This window comes from Physcomitrium patens, chromosome 10 (genome assembly GCF_059467195.1).
Source record: "Physcomitrium patens ecotype Gransden chromosome 10, ASM5946719v1, whole genome shotgun sequence".
NCBI lineage: Eukaryota > Viridiplantae > Streptophyta > Bryopsida > Funariales > Funariaceae > Physcomitrium > Physcomitrium patens.
The window spans coordinates 15,001,066-15,021,129 of NC_143419.1; the positions used below are offsets into that span (position 1 = coordinate 15,001,066).

The 20,064-nt window shown below is 34.6% G+C and overlaps 1 protein-coding gene across 2 annotated transcripts; it reads right to left on the reverse strand.

Annotated features, from left to right (window-relative positions):
• Nucleotides 1–15,853: 15,853 nt before the first annotated feature.
• On the reverse strand, nucleotides 15,854–18,569 carry LOC112287291 (uncharacterized). 2 transcript variants are annotated; one of them, XM_024530174.3, is made up of 4 exons: nucleotides 18,444–18,569; nucleotides 17,712–18,218; nucleotides 17,311–17,512; nucleotides 15,854–17,199 (listed from the first exon to the last, which is right to left on the reverse strand). In XM_024530174.3, the coding sequence occupies exons 2-4, from the start codon at nucleotides 17,789–17,791 to the stop codon at nucleotides 16,081–16,083; spliced, it is 1,401 nt and encodes a 466-aa protein (XP_024385942.1). In that variant the 5' UTR covers nucleotides 17,792–18,218; nucleotides 18,444–18,569; the 3' UTR covers nucleotides 15,854–16,080. The 2 variants fall into 2 exon arrangements, with proteins under 2 accessions (XP_024385942.1, XP_024385941.1); XM_024530173.3 differs by lacking the exon at nucleotides 18,444–18,569 and having other exon boundaries at nucleotides 17,712–18,351.
• Between the last annotated feature and the right edge of the window lie 1,495 nt (nucleotides 18,570–20,064).

Below are 20,064 nucleotides of genomic sequence, written 5' to 3' on the forward strand. Positions count from 1 at the left end.
GCGGTAGTTAATCTATCCGCATCCTATAATCAACAAAAATCCACTAACATGGCTTTCACCATATTGTCTAGTATATTGTGTATTAAATATATAAATTTTTTTTTTATACGGTAGCCAAACCACAACACAAAAATGTTCTATAGGATTTCTAATATGTATCTAATTTGAGAGCTACATATCTTAACTTGCAAAGAAAATTTTTTATATGTCTGATATATAGCTAATTTATTAGTGATATTTTTAACCTACCAATTACCTATAAATATGTATAAAGATGAAATTGTATCTATAAAGCTTTTAAGAAGCTTTTCTATAAGATATTATCAAATTAACTTACTTTTAATTATTTCTATCTATTCATATTATTTGAAAAACTATAGGTATATTCATTATATTAAGTTATTAATTTAAAGAAAAAAACTCCTAGACTCCTTGGATTTCAACTACTTTCTTTTTTTAATTAAGTTATTAATATTCTAATAGCAATTTTATTTTTCTAAGCTATTCAATTTTTTCAAGAATGGATTGATATATAGAATTCTAAGTCCAAATAATTGTCACTTATTTTTGCTTTAATCCAATTGGTAAATGTTGCAAAATTACAAAAACTTGTATTGATCCTAAATATCATTTATCAAAGGCCATAATCCACAAAAACTTTCATAATTATCAATCTAACTATTTAATTAACCTCTAATTTTACAAATACATTCAAAAAACATTCAATGACAAATTGACAAAATTTCATCTATAAACATGATATGATACTCAAATTATGAGCAAATTTTTTAAAAAAAAAAATTATTTTTATTTCTCAAAATCAAACTAACTTAATATATCTCTTACTTTGAAAACCATAACATTCCTTCAAATCACATGAAATAAACTTTTAAAAATCTTCTCACATATTTGCTCTCAAATACTCTTTTTTGAACAACCAAAGAACTATAAAGTCATTGTAGTTGTACAATTTTGTGCCTGAAGGTTTGATTTTGATCTTGATTTATAATTAATCTTCTTTGGATATTAGTTATCAATATTTTGAGATAATTTTTGCTAAAATTTATTTTTAAATTTTTCCTAAAAATACCTATATTAATTATTTATTTTTATTTATTTTTATTTGACTTATTTATACTTCTATAAAATAAGTAGAAGTTTCTTTTATTAAAAGGTAGTATTAAAATTATTAATTTTTATTAATTTCTTATCTATCATCTATATTTCTAAAATAATTTGCTAAAATATTTTTATTTAAGCTCTTTTATCATAAAATATTTTCTTTTTTCTTTTACCTTATTGCCATGTCACTACACAACAGCATTTTATATCTAATAGTTTCATTGAAGGCCTTTAGGTAGTTCTTTATATTTATAAATTTTATAATATAAGTACTGATGCTATCTTATTTTTTTGTTAATATTCCATACAACTTATTTGTTAATAATATGATCTATTTTTGATTACCTATATTAAATATTTTCCTATGCATGTCTTATGAATCTGCAAGATCAATATATTAGGATATTATTCTAATCAAACTACTTAAAACCGATATAATAAATTTTGATTATATTCTTTGTTTTTTTTATTAGATATGTCTCAATATAAGATCTATATATTATAGTCACAAGAAATGATATAATTGTCCTCTTTACTTTTAATATAGTCCACAAATTCTCTTTCAAATATTATAAATATCTTTAATATCTAAAGATAGTAGTTTTTTACTCTTAATAGTTTATTTGACTCTTTTATCTTATAATTTGAAGACTTATGTCTAGCTTCTACCATCTCTCTAGATCTAATGTTATCTTTTAAAAGATATATTCTACTATTCTTTTATCATTTGTTTTCTTTCTTTTGCTAAACAAAGAGGAAGTATGAGCTAAACTAAACCTCCACTAGTAAGAAGTTTATTCTAATTCATAATAAGTAAATTAATTATATAAATTTTAGAAGTTATAGCTTATAATTAAATCTTAATCAAATCACTCTTAACTTCCTTAAATTACCTAACAGTCAAGCAATTTTCCACTACAAATTTATAAATATATAAATAAATCATTTCAAATTCTATGTAATTTTAAAATTATCATTTTTTTTAAAATTAACTTTTATTCATCAATAAAAATTCATCTTGAAATAATATTTTATTTTCAAATAATAATTCATTTGAGATCTAAATTCAACTTTGATTCAATTTTATTTAATAAAATTCATCCAAAATCCTAAATTACATCTTAATCTAAATTAAAAAATCCTAAATTATTTAAATCTTAATTAAATTCATTTAAATCTATCTTATTATTGATGTCACATATTAGAATCCTCACCAAGGCAAAAGAAGTTATATTGGTCGACTTATGGCAAATCAATTCTACCATGAAGTGGCCTTGTATTAGCAATTCTATTAAAGAAGAAAAAAAATCAATACAACCACTAATCACTTGAAAGGCCAAAATGTTGTATTGTAGCACCTCTAATAGATGACAATACTTCTACAATGCTATACTTTTTGATTCTTAAGTGTATTACAGGTTCAATCTCAATTCTTGTTGTTTTGATACTATTCACTTTTCTTACTTTTTATTGCTATAAGATACTTTTAAAACTTATGTCTATAATACAATTATATGGTAAAAATATATATAAAAAAAAAAAAAAAAAAAAAAAATCTTATAAAAGTCTTATAGATTATTTACTTATCTTAATAGCTAGTAAATAAAAGCTAACTATCAAATTTTCCTTTTAGGCTATAGAAGTATTTTTATTACTTAAGAAAAGTCATAAATTAATAAAAATAAGATAAATGACATAAATAATTAATATGATTGATATTAGAGTAAAGTTGGAAATAAGATTGTACTTAAAAATTCTTAAGATAGGTTGAATTGATATTCAAAGAGTACCAATTACCAACATGGATCAAAATCAAATCCTAAGGTACAAAACCATGCACCTATAGCATTTCTAAGGTTCTTTTGCAAATTAAAGAGTAGAATTTGGAAGAAAACCTTATAAGGTTTCTTTAAGCCTTTGTTTTAGATGATTTGAGTTTTTAATAACTTTGTAAGAATTTAAAAGTTAAGGTTGTGTGGAATAGGTAAATAAACTTTGTGGTAAGTTATTAGTTGGTTATTGAAAATCTTGAGAATTAGACTGATAGCTAGGCAGTTTAGTTGGTAACAGTAGGTTGTTAGTGGAATAAATGGTTAAGAATTCAAAGGGTCATAACTTTTAGAATCTGCTAGCCGACAGATCATCTTTTGGTAGGATAAATAGGTTGAAGAAAGAGCGATGAGGGCCAGACTATGAAAATTGTAAGCCGAGAGCCAGACTGTGAGAGTCGTAAGTTGAGAGCTAGATTGTGAAAGTCATAAGCCGAGAGCCAAACTGAGAGTCATAAGTCAGGGTAAGCTTGGTGCTACCTCTTTGTTTTTTTTATTATTTGATTATGAAGAATTATGATTGAGAGAAGTATTGTTGAATTGATAATCATAGAATAAATTATGGGTTGAATTAAGATGGAAGTAGTAAGCCTCGGTGTTTTGTAGTTTGAAAATTGATTTCAGATAACTAGAGTAGAGTCAATTGTGACACTAACAGACCCAATTCATATAACCAGACTTTTTCCGTGTTCGAACCCACCTCTATTAGTTCAATTGCTTTGGTCTATTGAAGCTTGAAAGCAACAAGAATAACATTTTGGCACCGCTATTGGAGAAATGATAACAATATGAAATGTTAGAAATTGGTTGTATGGGAGATGGAATTATATGTTGAATGAGAACCTAAGAAGAACCAGTTTTAGGATTACAAATATGTAAATTATAATTCAAGGCAATATTGATTTTGTAAAGAAGAATGAAAGATTATGAGTGATAATCATGAAGGAAAGGATTATCAAAGAATAAATCAACAAGCAAAAGAATGATAGGAGCGATTATACATAAGAAATCTCTTACAAGAACAACAAAAAGAAATTGTAGGTCCAAGTAAAACCAAAGGAAGAAAAATTCAAATTCAAATAGAAAAGAGATCAATGATAACACCAATGGCTGCAAGAGTGCCAGAAGTACCAATTACAGTATAAATGGGAGCAGTAGGAGACCGAACTACAAGTGTGGCACCATTACCTACTTTTAGTGGTAGGTCGGGCTTTGATCCCAATCACTATATATCTCAATTTTTGACAGCCTGTGTGGCTATTAATGGTAGAACTGAAGACATTTGGTTGAGATAGTTATCAGCAACTTTAAAAGATATAGCTTTTGAATGGTATATTTGGCAACCAGTGGATAGATTTTACAATTGGGAGGTCTTGAGGAACCCCTTCCTAATCCATTTCAGACCAATTGGATTTGAAGATTGGCTTCGAGAAAGTTTTATGAATAGCATGATATTTGTGGGAGAATCCGTAGAGTCTTATTATGGCCGGATCGCAAATATACTTCATAAATGGTCAAATAATCAAATACCTCATGTATTTATATTATCGATATTAATTAATGGTTTGTATCCACCAGAATTGAAAATGTTTGTAAAAGAGGTTCGACTAGCTACAATAGAAGCATCATTGGCACGAGCAAAGGTGTGGGAAGAATGTCATAATGACCAATTGTTAACAATGGGGGCCATGATGATTCCAAGTTCAAGAAGCCAACAAATACAACAGGAAAATGTGTCGATGGGTAATTATCCACAAATGGCTGCCTCCAATGTGAAGAATGTTATGTTGCAACAACCAATTAATGCTATACCAATCCAAGCAATAGCGCCAATAATGATGACACCTTATTTTACATTACTAACCTATCAACAACCGGAGTTTTTTACAAATATAATTGTTAAAGATCCAAATGAAGCCTTGTTATTAAATCTAACAAAAAAGATGGAAGAATTGGCCGTGAATTTGGCTAAAGATAAGGAGTAATGACATAAGCCTTCTAATACGAGACCTAATGTATGGTGTAATAATTATAAGAGACAAGGTCATTTTGATATGGAATGTCCATCACTCAGACAAACGGGTGTTCAATGTACATTTTGTAAAGGAAAGCATCTTATATAAAACTGCTGGGATTTACAAAGGCAACAACAATTCAGTAATCAGACCATGATCCCACCGACTCAGTGGAAAGTTAATCAAATTCAAATGAAAAATACATATGGATGGAATGGAAATCGATCTAATTGATAAAATTGAACATTCAATAACTTTCAAAGTTCTAATTTTAATCAAGGGTCTGGTCCAAACCTCTAGAACTATAGGAAGGAGTAACAAAGGTATCAGCAATATGCTCCACCGGTGCCATCGAACCAAGTACCCTCCATACCAACAAGACAACCAGGATCATTTTCTGACCCTACATGGAATAAGTCTAGTAGATATAAACCGGTGGAGACACCCAATATGTCAGATGGATGTACAAGAAGACTACTTCGTTGTTTTCGTTGCAGACAGATTGATCATTATACCAGTAAATATTCCAATCCCAGAGCTAGTGACGATTATGTGGCAGTGTATACAAATTGCAATCAATCAAGACATACTTATCAGCAATATAATGCTCCGTTCAATTTCAATAATCGAGATCAGCAGATCCAAAGCCAAGGAAAAATAGAAGAGATAAATCAAGGTCCTTAAGATTCACCAGTTCATTGGATAAAAGTAGTCGAAGCTGTCCTTATAAGAAGTCAACAAAATGGAAGAGGATCAATTCAATATTTGGGTGATCTTGAGGCGAAGAACTAATTGGACCCAATTATGGGGCCATCCAATCTAGGTCCTGATATGGGCCTCTTATTCAGTATAAGACCTGAATCGATTGTGCACCCCAATGAGATACCAATTATGGAGGCTTCGGTTCCGTGTCAAGCATCACCATGAAGCAACTATTGGCGGTAGTACCTGAGTGCCAAACTATCTTGAATTCCTCATTAATTTATCGTAGATCTCAAAATAAAGAAATCCGAGAAATAAGTTTGAATCCCAATCCAAGTGCACCTACGATTGATGTCTTAATTGATGGAGTGTTATTATTGGGAGTGCAAGTAGACGGAGGATCTAGTGTAAATCTTATGAATGCCGCTACAATGGAAGAACTGGGTTTGGATGACTTATTGCCTACTACAGTGGTTTTAAGAATAGCTGACTCCGGTCGAGTTAAACCTATAGATATTTTACAAAGTATTGATACAGTAATTGCGGGGATTACTTACAAAATTGATTATATTATTTTTTGATTGCGAAGCTCTATATTGTCATACCTAATTTTATTGGGACGATCGTGGTTTTATCGAGCTAAAGCTCAAAATAACTGGGGTCGTTGTCGTATTATGTGTTTTCCTGCTCGAGAACGCGCTAGGCATCTTGCTATAGAAGGTAGTATGGAGATTCGCTAATATTCAAGCAGTCTATCAGTTTTTGACTGTTGGAATATAAATAATTACAAGACTATACCATAAATCTATACGGATGTCCTTCGACTGCTCGCCAAAATCCTTTTTGCCCCAACCGGTAGGTCTCTAGACGTTACAGAGAATCCCGAACAATCCAATCTGCTAATCTCCGATACCGCTTTATACTCATGACCTTGTATCCACTGACTGTCTTGTTAGATTAACCCAAAAATTTTCATTCATTCCGCATACTCAATCCTATAGACACCCTTTTAATTCTTCAATTTTAGACATAACTTTGATTTCACAAAACAGTCAAGAGTAATCACACCCACTTCATTAAAACCCCAATTCACTAGTACAAGACTAACTTTCAGCAACGATTGCCTTAGTCTTCCCAAAACCCTATGAAGAAAAAAAAATCCCAATTCTCTATCCTTTTCTCCCCTGAAGCATGAAGATAGCTCTCCGATCCTTAAAACCTTGATTCTCTCTTCCTCATTTCTTAACCTATCCTCCCATTTAACCCTGAGAAGATCCTATTCTTCTGCCTTGGACTCCTCGAATTGGAACAGCCAACGGAGCTTTTTCTCCTATTATTGCCTTTAAGAGATCCTTTTACCGAAATGACATTCCCGGAATGGCACAAAGAACGAAACAGCCTGAAATGGAATCAGAGCCCCGTAATTGGACCACATTGGGTTGCCCGACCAAGTCAGGTCTCATATTGGGTAAAATACCCATAATAGGACCTGAATTAGATGTCTTCTGAAATTGGATCCAATTGGCTCTGCTGTCAGAGCTTTTTCTTCCATTTTTTTACCTTTTAAAGGATTCTTTTTTCCGGAAACAACGTTCCTTGAAACAGCACAAAGAACAGGACAGCCTGAAACGGAATCAAAACCTCCATAATCGGGACCACATTGAGTCGCTCGACCAAATCAAATCTCATATTGACTAAGAGGCCTGTAGTAAGACCTAGATGTTCCCGAAATTGGGTCAAATTGGTCCTTCACGTCAAGCTCGCTCAGTCATCGATTTAGTCCTTTCGATTCTGTTGACTCCCACTATTACATTCAAATGGAGCATTTCGTTACTGGTAAGTATGTCCTGACTGACTGTGACGGGGTGTCTGAACTGGCCCCTGAATATTGGCACTGGAATTGGTTATTGCTCCCAATATTTGAGGTAACTGAACATTAATAAAAGTCCCTTTTTTTTATATTTTCATGGTATACTCATGTTACAACACGACACCGTGGTACATTGGCAATTGAGAAAGGTAATGATAAAATTGTGCTTCGAATGTACCCTGTCCAATATCATAGAGAAACTCAAGTTGCCAGTTCAAAATTCACATTGAATTGTGAAGATGAGTCTACAAAAGAAGAAATTGGTGCACTTGACTAAATTTATCCTAATACAAGGCAAGTTTTTGAGCATACTAGAATGAAATACCAATGTAAGGGATTGGGAGAGTACTTAGTTCTTTCAGATGTTATTGACGATTCTAATCATATGATTTCATATTGGATGAATAGATGGAATGTTTATCATGTTAGTGTTATGGAACTGGAGTTGAAAAGTTTTAATGTGTCGGATTTTATGAAAGATTCTGGAATTGAGTAGAACATTAGTCCAGGGACTCCTGAAATTCCATGGTATCAACCAATTAATTTAGGTACAGGGGAGGATTATCAAAGAAATTATATAACAACCGAAAGAGAAGCATTGAGAATGTTTTATTCCGTACAAAAGTTTCGACATTATTTTCTTGGTTATAAATTTGTTTTCCATGTCGACCATGATGCTTTAAAATATATGATTAATAAGCCTCAATTGAGTATTCGTATTGCACGATGGATTCTACTCTTGCAAGAATTTAACTTTACTATTCAGGTAAGACCAGGGAAATCACATTCCAATACGGATGATTTATCTCGATTATCCAATATATTGGGTAATGAATCCATTAATGATGCACTACCCAATGCGAAACTATTTACGGTAGATGTAATTACTCCACAGTATAGTGAAATAATTCAATACTTGATATTTCAAACCTTCCTACTCAATTTTAATGAAATGCTTAAACGACGCTTAATATTAAAATAAGCACCTTATACGATGATTAGTGAAGCTTTATATAAACAAGGCAAGGATGGAGTTTTGTGATGTTGTATTTATTAGACTGAAGTGCATACTATATTAGAAGGTTGCCACTTGGACAGTTGTGGTGGACATTTTGGGGGAGACAGAACGACTCATAAAGCTTTACAGGCTGGTTATTGGTAGCCAACACTGTTTGCAGATGCCCACCAATTCGTCCGTCATTGTGACCCATGTCAAAGAATGGGTCGACCTACTGGAACTTCAGCAATACCATTGGTACCAATTCTGGCTCGAGCACCTTTTAAAAAATAAGGAATTGATTTTGTGGGACCAATTGCACCAGCCTCGAGAAATGGACAAAAACGGTATATATTGGTAGCAACGGATTACGTAACAAAATGGGTTGAAGCCATAGCTATAAAAATCGATAGTGCAAGTATAGTAGCAATCTTTTTGTATGAAAATATTATTACACGATTTGGTTGTCTACGAGAATTGGTTAGTGATCAAGGAACTTATTTTATAAATAGTACAATCGAAGCACTCATGGCTAAATACGAGATAAAACATCGAAAGACTAAATCGTATTATCCTAGAGCCAATGGACAAACGGAAAAGACTAATGGAATTTTATGTAAAATCTTAACAAAAACAGTTTCAAGAGTGAGTATAGATTGGGACACTAAGTTGTTCATAGCTTTATGGGCATACCGTACTGCGAATAAAGTTACTACCAATGCTACCCCTTTCCAATTGGTTTATGGCTAGGAAGTAATATTACCTATTGAATTGGAAGTCCAAAGTTTACAAATTGCTATAGATAATAGATTAGGAGATCAGAATTCATTACGGCACCGTTTAGAAGAATTGGAAAAATTAGATGAAACTAGAGTCAATGCATTAATGATCATAGAAACTACACAAAAACGAAGGAAGACTTATTATGATAGTAAGCTTATACCAAAGGCTTTTATGCCCAATGATTTGGTACTTCTTTATGATAGTCGATTTAAAAAATTTCCAGAAAAATTTCAAGTTTGATGGCATGGGCCATATCGAGTTATTGACGGATTTCCAAATGGTTTAGTACAATTAGAAGATTTTATGGGTACTAAATTTACAACACAGATCAATGGCAATCGGCTTAAACTTTAATATACATAAACTCGGGATGGATTTTCTGTTACAAAAGTGAGAATTGACCCAATTGATTGGACCATAGTAAGAAGTAGGAGGGGGGCTCTTGACAAGCATCATGTTTTTTTTTGTGGTTAAGGAAAAGATGGCGAACATGGTGTCTGAGAAAGCAAGGATGGAGATCGATTGGTAGGAACGACAAGAATGGCTATAGGTAGAAGTTGCGATGTTGTAGACTAAACTAGCCACATTAGCAAAGGAGGCCAATAATTTAGTGCGAACCAATATGCCAGTTTCAGCGATAACACCTTCGGAGATATTTTTGAAACTGACAGAAGAATGGCAGAAGATGTTAGAGGAGCGTGAGAACCAAATTGCCCGACTTGCATCTCAGGGACGGGAATTGGATTTATTGAATGAAGATCTTACAATACGTTTGGATGGAGGACCCTCGAATACCAAGGCAGACGACAAAGATGTTGTAGAGGAGAAGGTCACTAATTCAAAGGGTGGTAAGCTAATGCCATTGACTAAAGAAGCCAACGCTGCTACATCTTTATAAGTTGAGGCTAAATAATATTTGCAAGGACACTGCACAATTAGGAGTAGGGCTATGTAGAATAGGTAAATGAACTTTGTGGTAAGTTACTGGTTAGTTATTGACAACCTTGAGAATTAGACTGATGGCTAGACAGTTTAGTTGATAACAGTAGGTTGTTAGTGGAATAAATGGTTAAGAATTCAAAGGGTCATAACCTTTGAAATCCATTGGCTGATGAATCTTTTGGTAGGATAAATAGCTTGAGAAAAGAGTGATGAGGGTCAGACTATGAGAGTCATAAGTTGAGAACCAGATTGTAAAAGACGTAAGCCGAGAGCCACACTATGAAAGTCGTAAGCCGAGAGCCAGACTGAGAGTCATAAGCTAGGGTAAGCTTGGTGCTACCTCTTTATTTTTTTTTATTATTTGCTTATGAAGAATTGTGATTGAGGGAAGTATTGTTGAATTGATAATCATAGAATAGATTATAGGTTAAATTAAGATAGAAGTAGTAAGCCTTGATGTTTTGTAGTTTGATAATTGATTTCAAATAGTGAGAGTACAGTCAATTGTGACACTAACAGACCTAATTCATATAACCAGTCTTTCTTCATGTTCAAACCCACTTCTATTAATTCAATTGCTTTGGTCTATTGAAGCTTGAATGCAACGAGAACAACAGGTTGCTTTGGATGACTTTAGGTATTGTGAAATAAAATAAAGTTTACAATTTGGAAAATTTTATAAGATTTGTGGTAGATCTATATGTGAAATTTTATAAATTTGTAAATATAAGTGTGTCAAAAATATGCTATGAATTTGAACATGATCAGATAGTTGAATTGAAGGCTATTGAAGTTTAAGTTGATTAAGTTCTCAAAAATTAGATTTTTAGGTCGAATAAGGTTATCTAAGATTTGTAATAATTTGATAATTAGATTGAGGTGATTTTTATTGGAATTAATAGTTGACTTGATTTCCAACATTTATATAAAATTTGAAAAAAAGTTAATGGTTAAATTAAAAATTATTGCTATTAAAAAATCAAATCAATCTTAAAGTCTTTAGGATTTCTTTAATATATTTTTTTTATTCCTTTAAGGTTTTTTTTGTATTTTTTTAAGATTTCTTTAGAATTTATTTATTATTTTTTTGTAATTCTTTTATAATTTTTAAAAAAATTAATTGGACTTCATCAATATTTGATTAAGTTTTTTAAGCTTTAATTATAATTTATATATAATGCTAGTAGAATTTTTAAGACTAGTTGTTGTAATTTTCTTTTGCCTTTTATGCCAGATGTCTACTGCATTCTCAAGCAAGAGTTCACATAACAAGATATCATTGTCAAAAGGACAAGCCTTCTTGAAAAAATATAAGATCTTTGATTACAAGTAGATTGTAAGAAGCACAATGTTTTCCAAATGAAGTCAAATATATAAAGATAGCCAAAGGCTAAGTACAAAATTTAGACTAATTTCTTTCTTTTGTCAAGATATATCCAACATCTAACTCAAATCTTAAATCCAAATCTCATCTTATTAAAATATCTATAACTTACTTATTACTAATTAAATCTAAGAAAATTTTAGCTTCTTGAGCTTAACTCAAGCTACAAATTTAAATTTTTAAGGTCCATAAATAAAATCTTTAAAAAGTGAGGGCTAAACCAAAGAGGAAAAAAATTGACTGCTTATTGTATTTACTACTTCAAAACCTCTGTCTATAAATTAGCTAAGATCTCCCTTATCACAACTCTTCTTCTTCCATCCTAAGGCTTATTGGAAAGCTAAAAATGAGCTCTATATTCTTCCAAATTCTCAAAATAAAAAGAAAAAAATCCACTAAATAGCATAGAAATTTCCAAACCAAGCTTGAATTTTGCCACCTAAAAATTTTAGCAAAACCTCTTCAATAAATTCATATGAATCTCTCCTGTCACAACTCTTTTTCTTAAGTGAAATAGCTTTTTGGAAATTTAACAATAAGATCTAGTTTCTCTCAAAATTTCAAAACAAAAAGATGAAAATTCAGAAAATGCAATAGGAAACCTCAAACCAGTCTTGAATTTTGTCATCCAAAAAACTCCAACGACTCCTTTTCACAAATTTTCTTGGATTTTCCTCTTCGTATTTCTATTTCTTATGGGCTTTAGATTTTTGAAAAGAAAAAAATAAGATCTAGATTTTCTCAAAATTTTAGAAAAAAAAAAAAAAAAAAAAAAAAAAAAAAACAAGAAATGGCATAGAATTCTCTAATGAGTCTTGAATCTCGCCACCCAAAAACTCCTTGAATCCCCCCCCTTTTCACAAATTCGCATGATTCTCCCTCTTTATAGCTCTATTTCTTGCATGCTATAGCTTATTGGAAAGCTAAAAACATGATCAAACTTTCTTCAAAATTTCAAAACAAAAAAATAAAAATTTTGTAAGAAGCCTTTAAAACCTCAAACCAGGCTTGAATCTCATCCCTTTCCAAAATTTCCAGCAATTCCCCTTTTCCCTCCTTTCAATCCCCCCCCCCCCTCCCTTCCTTCCCCTCAAAAAAATTTCAAATCCTTGATATTCAAAATTCTTATCTCTTACCTTCTTCTAATATCCATCTTGAACTACTATAAAGCTGAATATTTATCTTAAAAGACAATATCCTCAAGCTCAAATAATCCATTTAAGATAACAATTTTATATTCTAAACTCTATTCAAATTTGTAAATTTATTAGTATTACATTCCTCCTCCTTCCTACCCATAAAATTAATTACCCTCTAAATATCTTTGATGTACTTAAATTAAGTGTATCATGACACCGTGAAGAACAATCAAGTCACATAAATTCAATATTAATGGAGATATAATCCTAATATTAAAGATTCAAATAAAATCTTGCGCAATTGATTTCGTGTATCTTTCTATAATTCACCTATTCCATCCTTTTGTTTTAATTATAAAACCTCCAATTTATTTTAAGTGCTTCTTGAAGCTACAACTTCATACTAATTTCCTATCTAGAAGTTCCACATTGTGACAAGTCTACTTCTTTACAACAAGATTTCATATGAAGATCCTTATATTAATAAATCAAGCAGAGAAACTATAAAAAGGCCAATTTTTACAAAGCTCAAGTGATGTATTCTTCATTCATCTTTAAGCCATCAATCAACTGAAGCTATATTTGTTGATTTACAAAAAAGAATAATATATGCAAAGAAGACCAATACCATTGACCACAGAAGCAATAAGGAACTTACAGCACCACCTTGCAGAGAAGAATCTAATCAATCATGAATACTTTGAAGATGAGTACTTACAAATTAAGTTGAAAGTAAGAAAAAAATAAAAACATCATTAAAACCACTGCACCATTATGTTGACTCTTTCAAATCAATTACATTACTAACACAATCCAAGCTAGGTATTTTTTTTTTTTTTTTTTGAAATAATATAAGTACCAAAAATTAATAAATTCTATGCATAAACTATGCAAGAGCTATAGAAGATCTAAAACCAAATTGTAGCAACAAGATTTTAAAATAGGATAGCACTAGCTATGGGACTAAAATCGCATCAAGAGGCACCTTTTGGACTATGCAACAATAACTCACAATTTTACTTTCCATTCATTGCAACAAACACGAAAATTCTACTTATGCTGCACTTTCTTGCAGTTGAATTTCTAGAAGAAAGTATATATATAGAATAATAGATAGAAATCCCTATGCTTATAATATCAAGAATAAAAAAATAAAAATAAAATAAAATAAAACTTGGAGCTTCTCCAATTACTTATTGAACAAAGAAAAAAAATTACATAAATGTGGAGCTTTACAATAATATAAGCAAAAGAGAGAGGAGAGATTGATTATTGCAGTACTACTCTATTGCAAGAGGAGGAATTTGTAGCCTCTATCACAACCATAAAAAATACAAAAAAAAAAAAAAAAAAAAAAAAAACCAAAACCAAAACCAAAATGCTTAGAACCGAGATGCTTCAAAAAGAAAGATCAAAAATTGAATGTAGAGAGGAGGTCTAATACAACCAAGATTCTTATTTGCAAAGAGGCTACAAAAGATTAGTAGCAACCTCTTGTCCATGTGATCATCTTTCTTTTTTTTTCTTTTATTCATTTCTTTTCTTTTCTTTTCTTTTTCTTTTTTTTTTAAATTTTCTTCTTCTCCTTTTTTTTCTTCTTCTATTGCTTTTTTTATTTTCTTTTAATTCTTTTTGAATTGATTAAATTAATTTTATATTTAGTTCTTAATTTAATTAACTTTTAATAGAAAAAAATATTATAAAAACATCATGAATCTATATTAGCTAAATTAAAGAATAATTATTTATTTTTAAAAAATATTCAAAATAATCCTACAAGAAATCCCTTCTTACATTGACATCCTATTTTTTGCTATTTGTCTCTAAATTTCTTACATTAACTCCCTAGACTAGTGAGTTTAAGCACAAGTACATTTTTTGTACTAAAACTCACCAGTGAATCAATTCTATGACTCACAACAAGATTCACCTAATTTAATAATCCCCTAATGCTTTGATACTATGTTGCAAATATATACAACAAATTGCCATTTTTATTAGGTGACAAGGACCATATATACAATCAGAGTTACTAACTGCAATAACAAGGTAATATGAAGTTATCCAAACCTAAACTTGATTAGAAGCTGAAGACTTACAAAAAAGGGGGGCGCAAGTTGGGTAGCACCAACATCATGCAGATTCTATCAAGAGTCTTTTCCTTAACTTATTATGAAACCCTTAGCTATGCATAATTTTCCATTTCATTTATATGCATAGTGCAAGAAAAATGATGGATTCTTTATTCACATTCTCCATTTTGATTTTGTAGCAAGGCTACTCCATAATGGCAATTTGGTTGATTTCCTGGTAAATACCTAGGAGAACTGAGTCTTACACCGTGTAGATGTCACCGGCCACAACCACTCATTGTAATTCTCTGGGGAAAAGGGTGTCATGAACAGTTTCATTATTTCCCACTCCGCTAGCGAAAAATTTATCTCGTAAAACAAGTACATGATACTAGGAGGGATTTCTTTTGTACTGGACCTAGTACAAATTGTGTCAGTGTGGTAGTCCGCTCCACTTTAAGAGCCGCCGAAGATTCATTTTGATCGACTCCAATCGTTCATGACTAACGTGGGTCAATCATGTCTTCAGAACAATATATTAGTATCAGTGTTCGGATCAATAGAATGCGATTGCACCATGATGTGGCGCTCGATCATGGGATGTGACAACACCCACATGCGTAGGTTAGGTTTAGCAAGAGAAATCGAAGCTTCGACTGTGTTTCAGTTAGATAATCTTTCATTCAAGGATCAGAAAAAACAACAAGAAAGAAGCTTTTCTATGTACTACGATTGTAGCATGAAGTGTATACGCTTTTGTGGGAGTAACAACGTCGCTTCATTCCTCTTTTGCACGCGTGTTACCAGTGTGAATGGCCGATAAGCAGAGGTGTGTGACTCGCTGAACTCGTGGAACTTTTACGATGCTTCGCCGCAGCTTTCAGTCAGATTTTTGACGTGCTGTACAGATGAAATTGGTGTCAATGCACTCAGCGTGTCGGCAAGGAAACGGTGCACCTCAAAATGAGACAACACAAGGAGAAAAGAATAGAAAAAGGTTAAAAAAGGATTACTATATTCAAGAATTGTGTGTTAGATGTTCTACTTATTTTACAAGGCATGACAGGCTGACACCGTCGATACCCATCTGGGCCATGGACGCTTCGCAAGGCACGAACAGCTTTAATCTTCACACAATATTTAAGCGCTTAGCACTTAACTCTGTTGTCTCTTCTAGGCTAATACTCAGTTGTTGAAAATGACTGCAGCCTACCATTGTGGAAGCCTATCTGTCTTTCTCAAAATCACCAGAATGATGAATAGCGATACCGTCCGATGAGCCAAGTGAATTCGAGTATTGTTGCAACAAAAGGTTTTGATCAATTCTCGCACCATCCATAATATTCGTCTTGCTGGCCTGTCTTGTCTCGCCAGTCCTCGGTTGCATGAACGCCTTGACTTGCAGGACGAGATTGATTTTGTTGGCAGCAGAATTGAGTTGATTAGACGGCTGTTGAAGCAATTCGCTTGACATCATGGTTGGGATGTTGCCGGACACTAGCTGTTGCGAGTGATCTACTTCCTGATCTATGCTGGGGTAAAACATGGTTGGACACCGGGGACCAAATCCGGGGCGTTGGTGATCTGGTGTGACGATATGAAAAAAATTCAGTGGCAACACAGGTTCGACTTCAGCGGCATGTTTTTGATGCATTATGTGCTGGAAAATCGCGACTATCCCTGCTGCAATCAGCGGGCCGAAGATGAAGATGTAGAGGGGTCCCCATAACTTGTTGTGATGAAGAATCGCAGGGCCGAAGCATCTAGCGGGGTTCATTGCCGTCGTGTATCCCACACCCTGGGAAATGAATATCAAAATGCCGAAAATCCCACCGATAATGAAAGGAGAGCTAATCAGGAAAGTGACCACCACGTTTCTTGAGTCGAATCCGATTCCGTATACGACGAAGAGCATGATGATGGTGAATACTGTTTCGGCCACCAGTCCCTGCTTGTTGCTCAATGTACTTAATCCTAAGTCGGTACCCTCTACTGGCAACTTCTGTAACAGACATCCCCCTAGTGAGTATTCTCTACGCATCTCATGGGTAGTCAAGGCCCACATTCCTAGAGCTCCAAGGATGCCCCCAAGTAGTTGCGCCACGACGTAGAGGATGGTTCGCACAAGCGTGGCTTGGCCGGTAAGGAAGGTAGTGAAGGTGATGGAGGGGTTGAGATGGGCGCCGGAGATAGGCGTCGCGGCGAGGATAACCAAGGAGTAGATGAGAGCTTGTATGAAGACGTGGGCTGCCACGGAGATGCTCTTGCCTTGCTGATATGCTCCGATGCTGAGGAATGTGAGGCCTGCAGTGGCCACAAACTCCACGGCTGCTGCTCTCCATACCTGACAAGCCCACAACCTTCAAGTCAGCGCAAACCCGTATTAACGTGCACCTAGTACATCATATTCTCGTTTTGCGAATTGTTGGTTACAAATCACTGAAGAGACACGTACATCGGCTTTTCGGGAATCGTGCAATCCAATCCAAACTTTCACTTTTCTCGTCAGTGGTACATTGACAACACTGCCATCGTAGTGTCCCTTCACCGAATCGTTTCTAACAACTCGGGATGGTTGGATCTGCGGGAAGTTCTCCCAGTCGGATTGAATTCCACTCTCTATTGTTCGCAAATGCTCCACAGGAACAGCTGTGCTTCTGATCCCACCAAGTCCACAGAAAACCGATAATGAGAACGAACACAAAATCTGAGTTATGCGTAAGACACAACATTGATTTGTCATCTCTGAAACTTTACAACCTCCTAAAGTTTCTCACAGCCCTGAAATGAAAACTGCTAGAAAATCAGGAACGCATCAATCTGGAAGCGGTGCTTTGAATTGGCAAGAACGTGTACCGTGTGCTGGAGCCGGTGCGATGATAGGAGACTCTGCCACTGCACGCATCAGCAGAAACCCCACCCAATGAGGAAGCCATATTCGTCACGCACGATCAAAGCTTTATCTGTCGGAGACACCCATTACCCGCAGATCTCGGATTTCAAGTCGAGGATACTGTCGCCAATTTACAGTGTACTTTCGATCATTAGAGTCTGACTGAATTCATAATTGTGCTCAAGGTCACAATACCCGGTTGCAGGACTGAAGTACAATCTCTGGCTTGAAGACTAAATTCACTACCTCAAGAACCTCTACCGAAACGATCCTGGACAGTTCAACGTTAAACCAAACCACAACTAGGAGTTCTACTCGTTCAGATGCACTGGCAAACTCATCGGTTACACCAATCAAGTCATGGAAAGCACGCTTGAAACATGGAGCTCCGATGATGGGAGCAAGGTTCACAGGACGGTTTGGCGAGTCAAGGCCTCCGCTAGATTATCGTCATCAGAAATGTTTCACTCCTGCCTCACAAAGCACGAGAGGCAACAATTAAGCACTGTCGGGTGTGAAAGAGCTGGAAGTAGGTTGGCACCAGAAGAGCATTGTCTGCGAGTCAGTACATTGTTGAAGTACCCAACCTCAAGTCAAAATGTCTTGCGGTAGTACAACGGAAGTGCAACTCACGCGGAGGGTCGTATGTGGGCAAATTCAAAATAACATCATGGCCCATAGGAGGAAAAGTTTACCTAGTGAAGACCCAATTCCCCAGTACGCCTTTGGTTGAATTTTCTGATGGCTCTCTTAACGAGTGCATATGCCCTCTTAATGAGTCGGCACGTAAAGAGTGCAGTAGGGTTCAAACCTCACACATCGCTGAGGGCTGCGACGATCACCTCTGTGTCTGTAAATACTCTTCAGATTTTAAATTATATTTATTGTTTGGTGTGAAATGTACTGAAAGGAACCCATTTTGTAGGTTTTAATCACCAGCCTCGTTGGGCTCAATAGTGGCAAACTAGGATTCTGGAGGTCCGACTCTGATTTGCAAGTCAATGAAACGACTGACCAGGAATCAAGTCAGAAGATTCGACCTTCTGGCTTCAGAATTTTGACCACGGTATCAGAAATTTACTGGCGCCTTCTAAACCGCATCGTGGAGGATGGGAGCCATCTCGGAAAATGTTTCCAAAAGAGAAAGTGAAGCCGGGTAATTTTCCTGGAGATTCATCGTTATTGCAAACAGACCTTGGAACCTGATCATGGCCTGGCTCCTCGAGTCGTCAGTTTGGGCGTTAGTCGGGGCGTCTGAAGTCTTCGGCAGCCTATTTGAGATATGTAACGACTTACAGGTCCCATCAGTTGATGAGGGGGCTTGAATAGAAATGAAGTACGGCCAATGAATCAACAACTTCCACATCAGAGACAATTCGAAGCTTCTCTAGTACTCAAGCACGAAGAATTGCGAAGCATTTCTATTCGACGATATTCCTCAGGTGCGATCACTTTCTGTCGCCAGTATGGTATATAATGATCAACGACTCGAAATGGGAGAAGATCTCATACCTCAATTTCTTGCGAGCTAAGAAAATGTTCGTGGATAAGAAATCTGCAAATCAGATCCAATAAAACGATTGCATTTCTTAAATTCAATTTATATAACAAGTTGCAGATGGAATTATGCCAGATTTAAATGCGCCGTGGCGGTGACAAGGCTAGACATCTCAGGGTGACAATGGTCGCATGGGATTCACCGACTGCACAGCCTGCTGTGAGAGTTTTATGAACAGAGCTGTAAAGCAACTATTTACGTGGAATAGTGACCCACTTCGATCAACATTAGTTTTACAGAATAAGTCTGCATGATAAATAGCATATGTATGCACGCTTGTTTGCGTTTTGTGTTTCCTTTCTGAAATTATTACTTCGGGATTGGGATATTGCAAATGGTGTGCCTAAAACTAGAACTCATTTGTGGCTTGGTTTGGTCAATTTTACCAATGACATGAAAAGTAAAAGCAACAAACTTCAGCCGATGACCAATACTCATGGCATGCATCACTGCGATAAACCATTCAATTTATTAAACAGATACGATCCATGTGGAGTCAAGAGCCAAACACAAGGATCCAGAAAGAACGTCTGCCTTACAGAGATTCTGTGGAAAACACCACCCGACTGGTTCTGAAATCTGAAGGTAGGGTGCAGCTTTTCCCATTATGGAGGCACCACAACAGGGACTCCATGTAGTAGTTAGGGTTCCAAATCAGGGCTACGTGACCTTGAAGGACACTGAGAGTACAAATGTAGGGTTAGGAAAACGAGCCGGTGGTGCAACTCGCCGGCGTGGATGAGAGATCCTTCTACTGT

Coding starts and splice junctions, on each gene's coding strand:
- LOC112287291 (XM_024530174.3), bottom strand. CDS start 17,791: ATGGCTTCCTCATTGGGTGGGGTTTCTGCTGATGCGTGCAGTGGCAGA. Junction 17,513..17,711: donor CGCACCGGCTCCAGCACACG/GTACACGTTCTT, acceptor TGGTGGGATCAG/AAGCACAGCTGTTCCTGTGG. Junction 17,200..17,310: donor ACGATTCCCGAAAAGCCGAT/GTACGTGTCTCT, acceptor TGGGCTTGTCAG/GTATGGAGAGCAGCAGCCGT.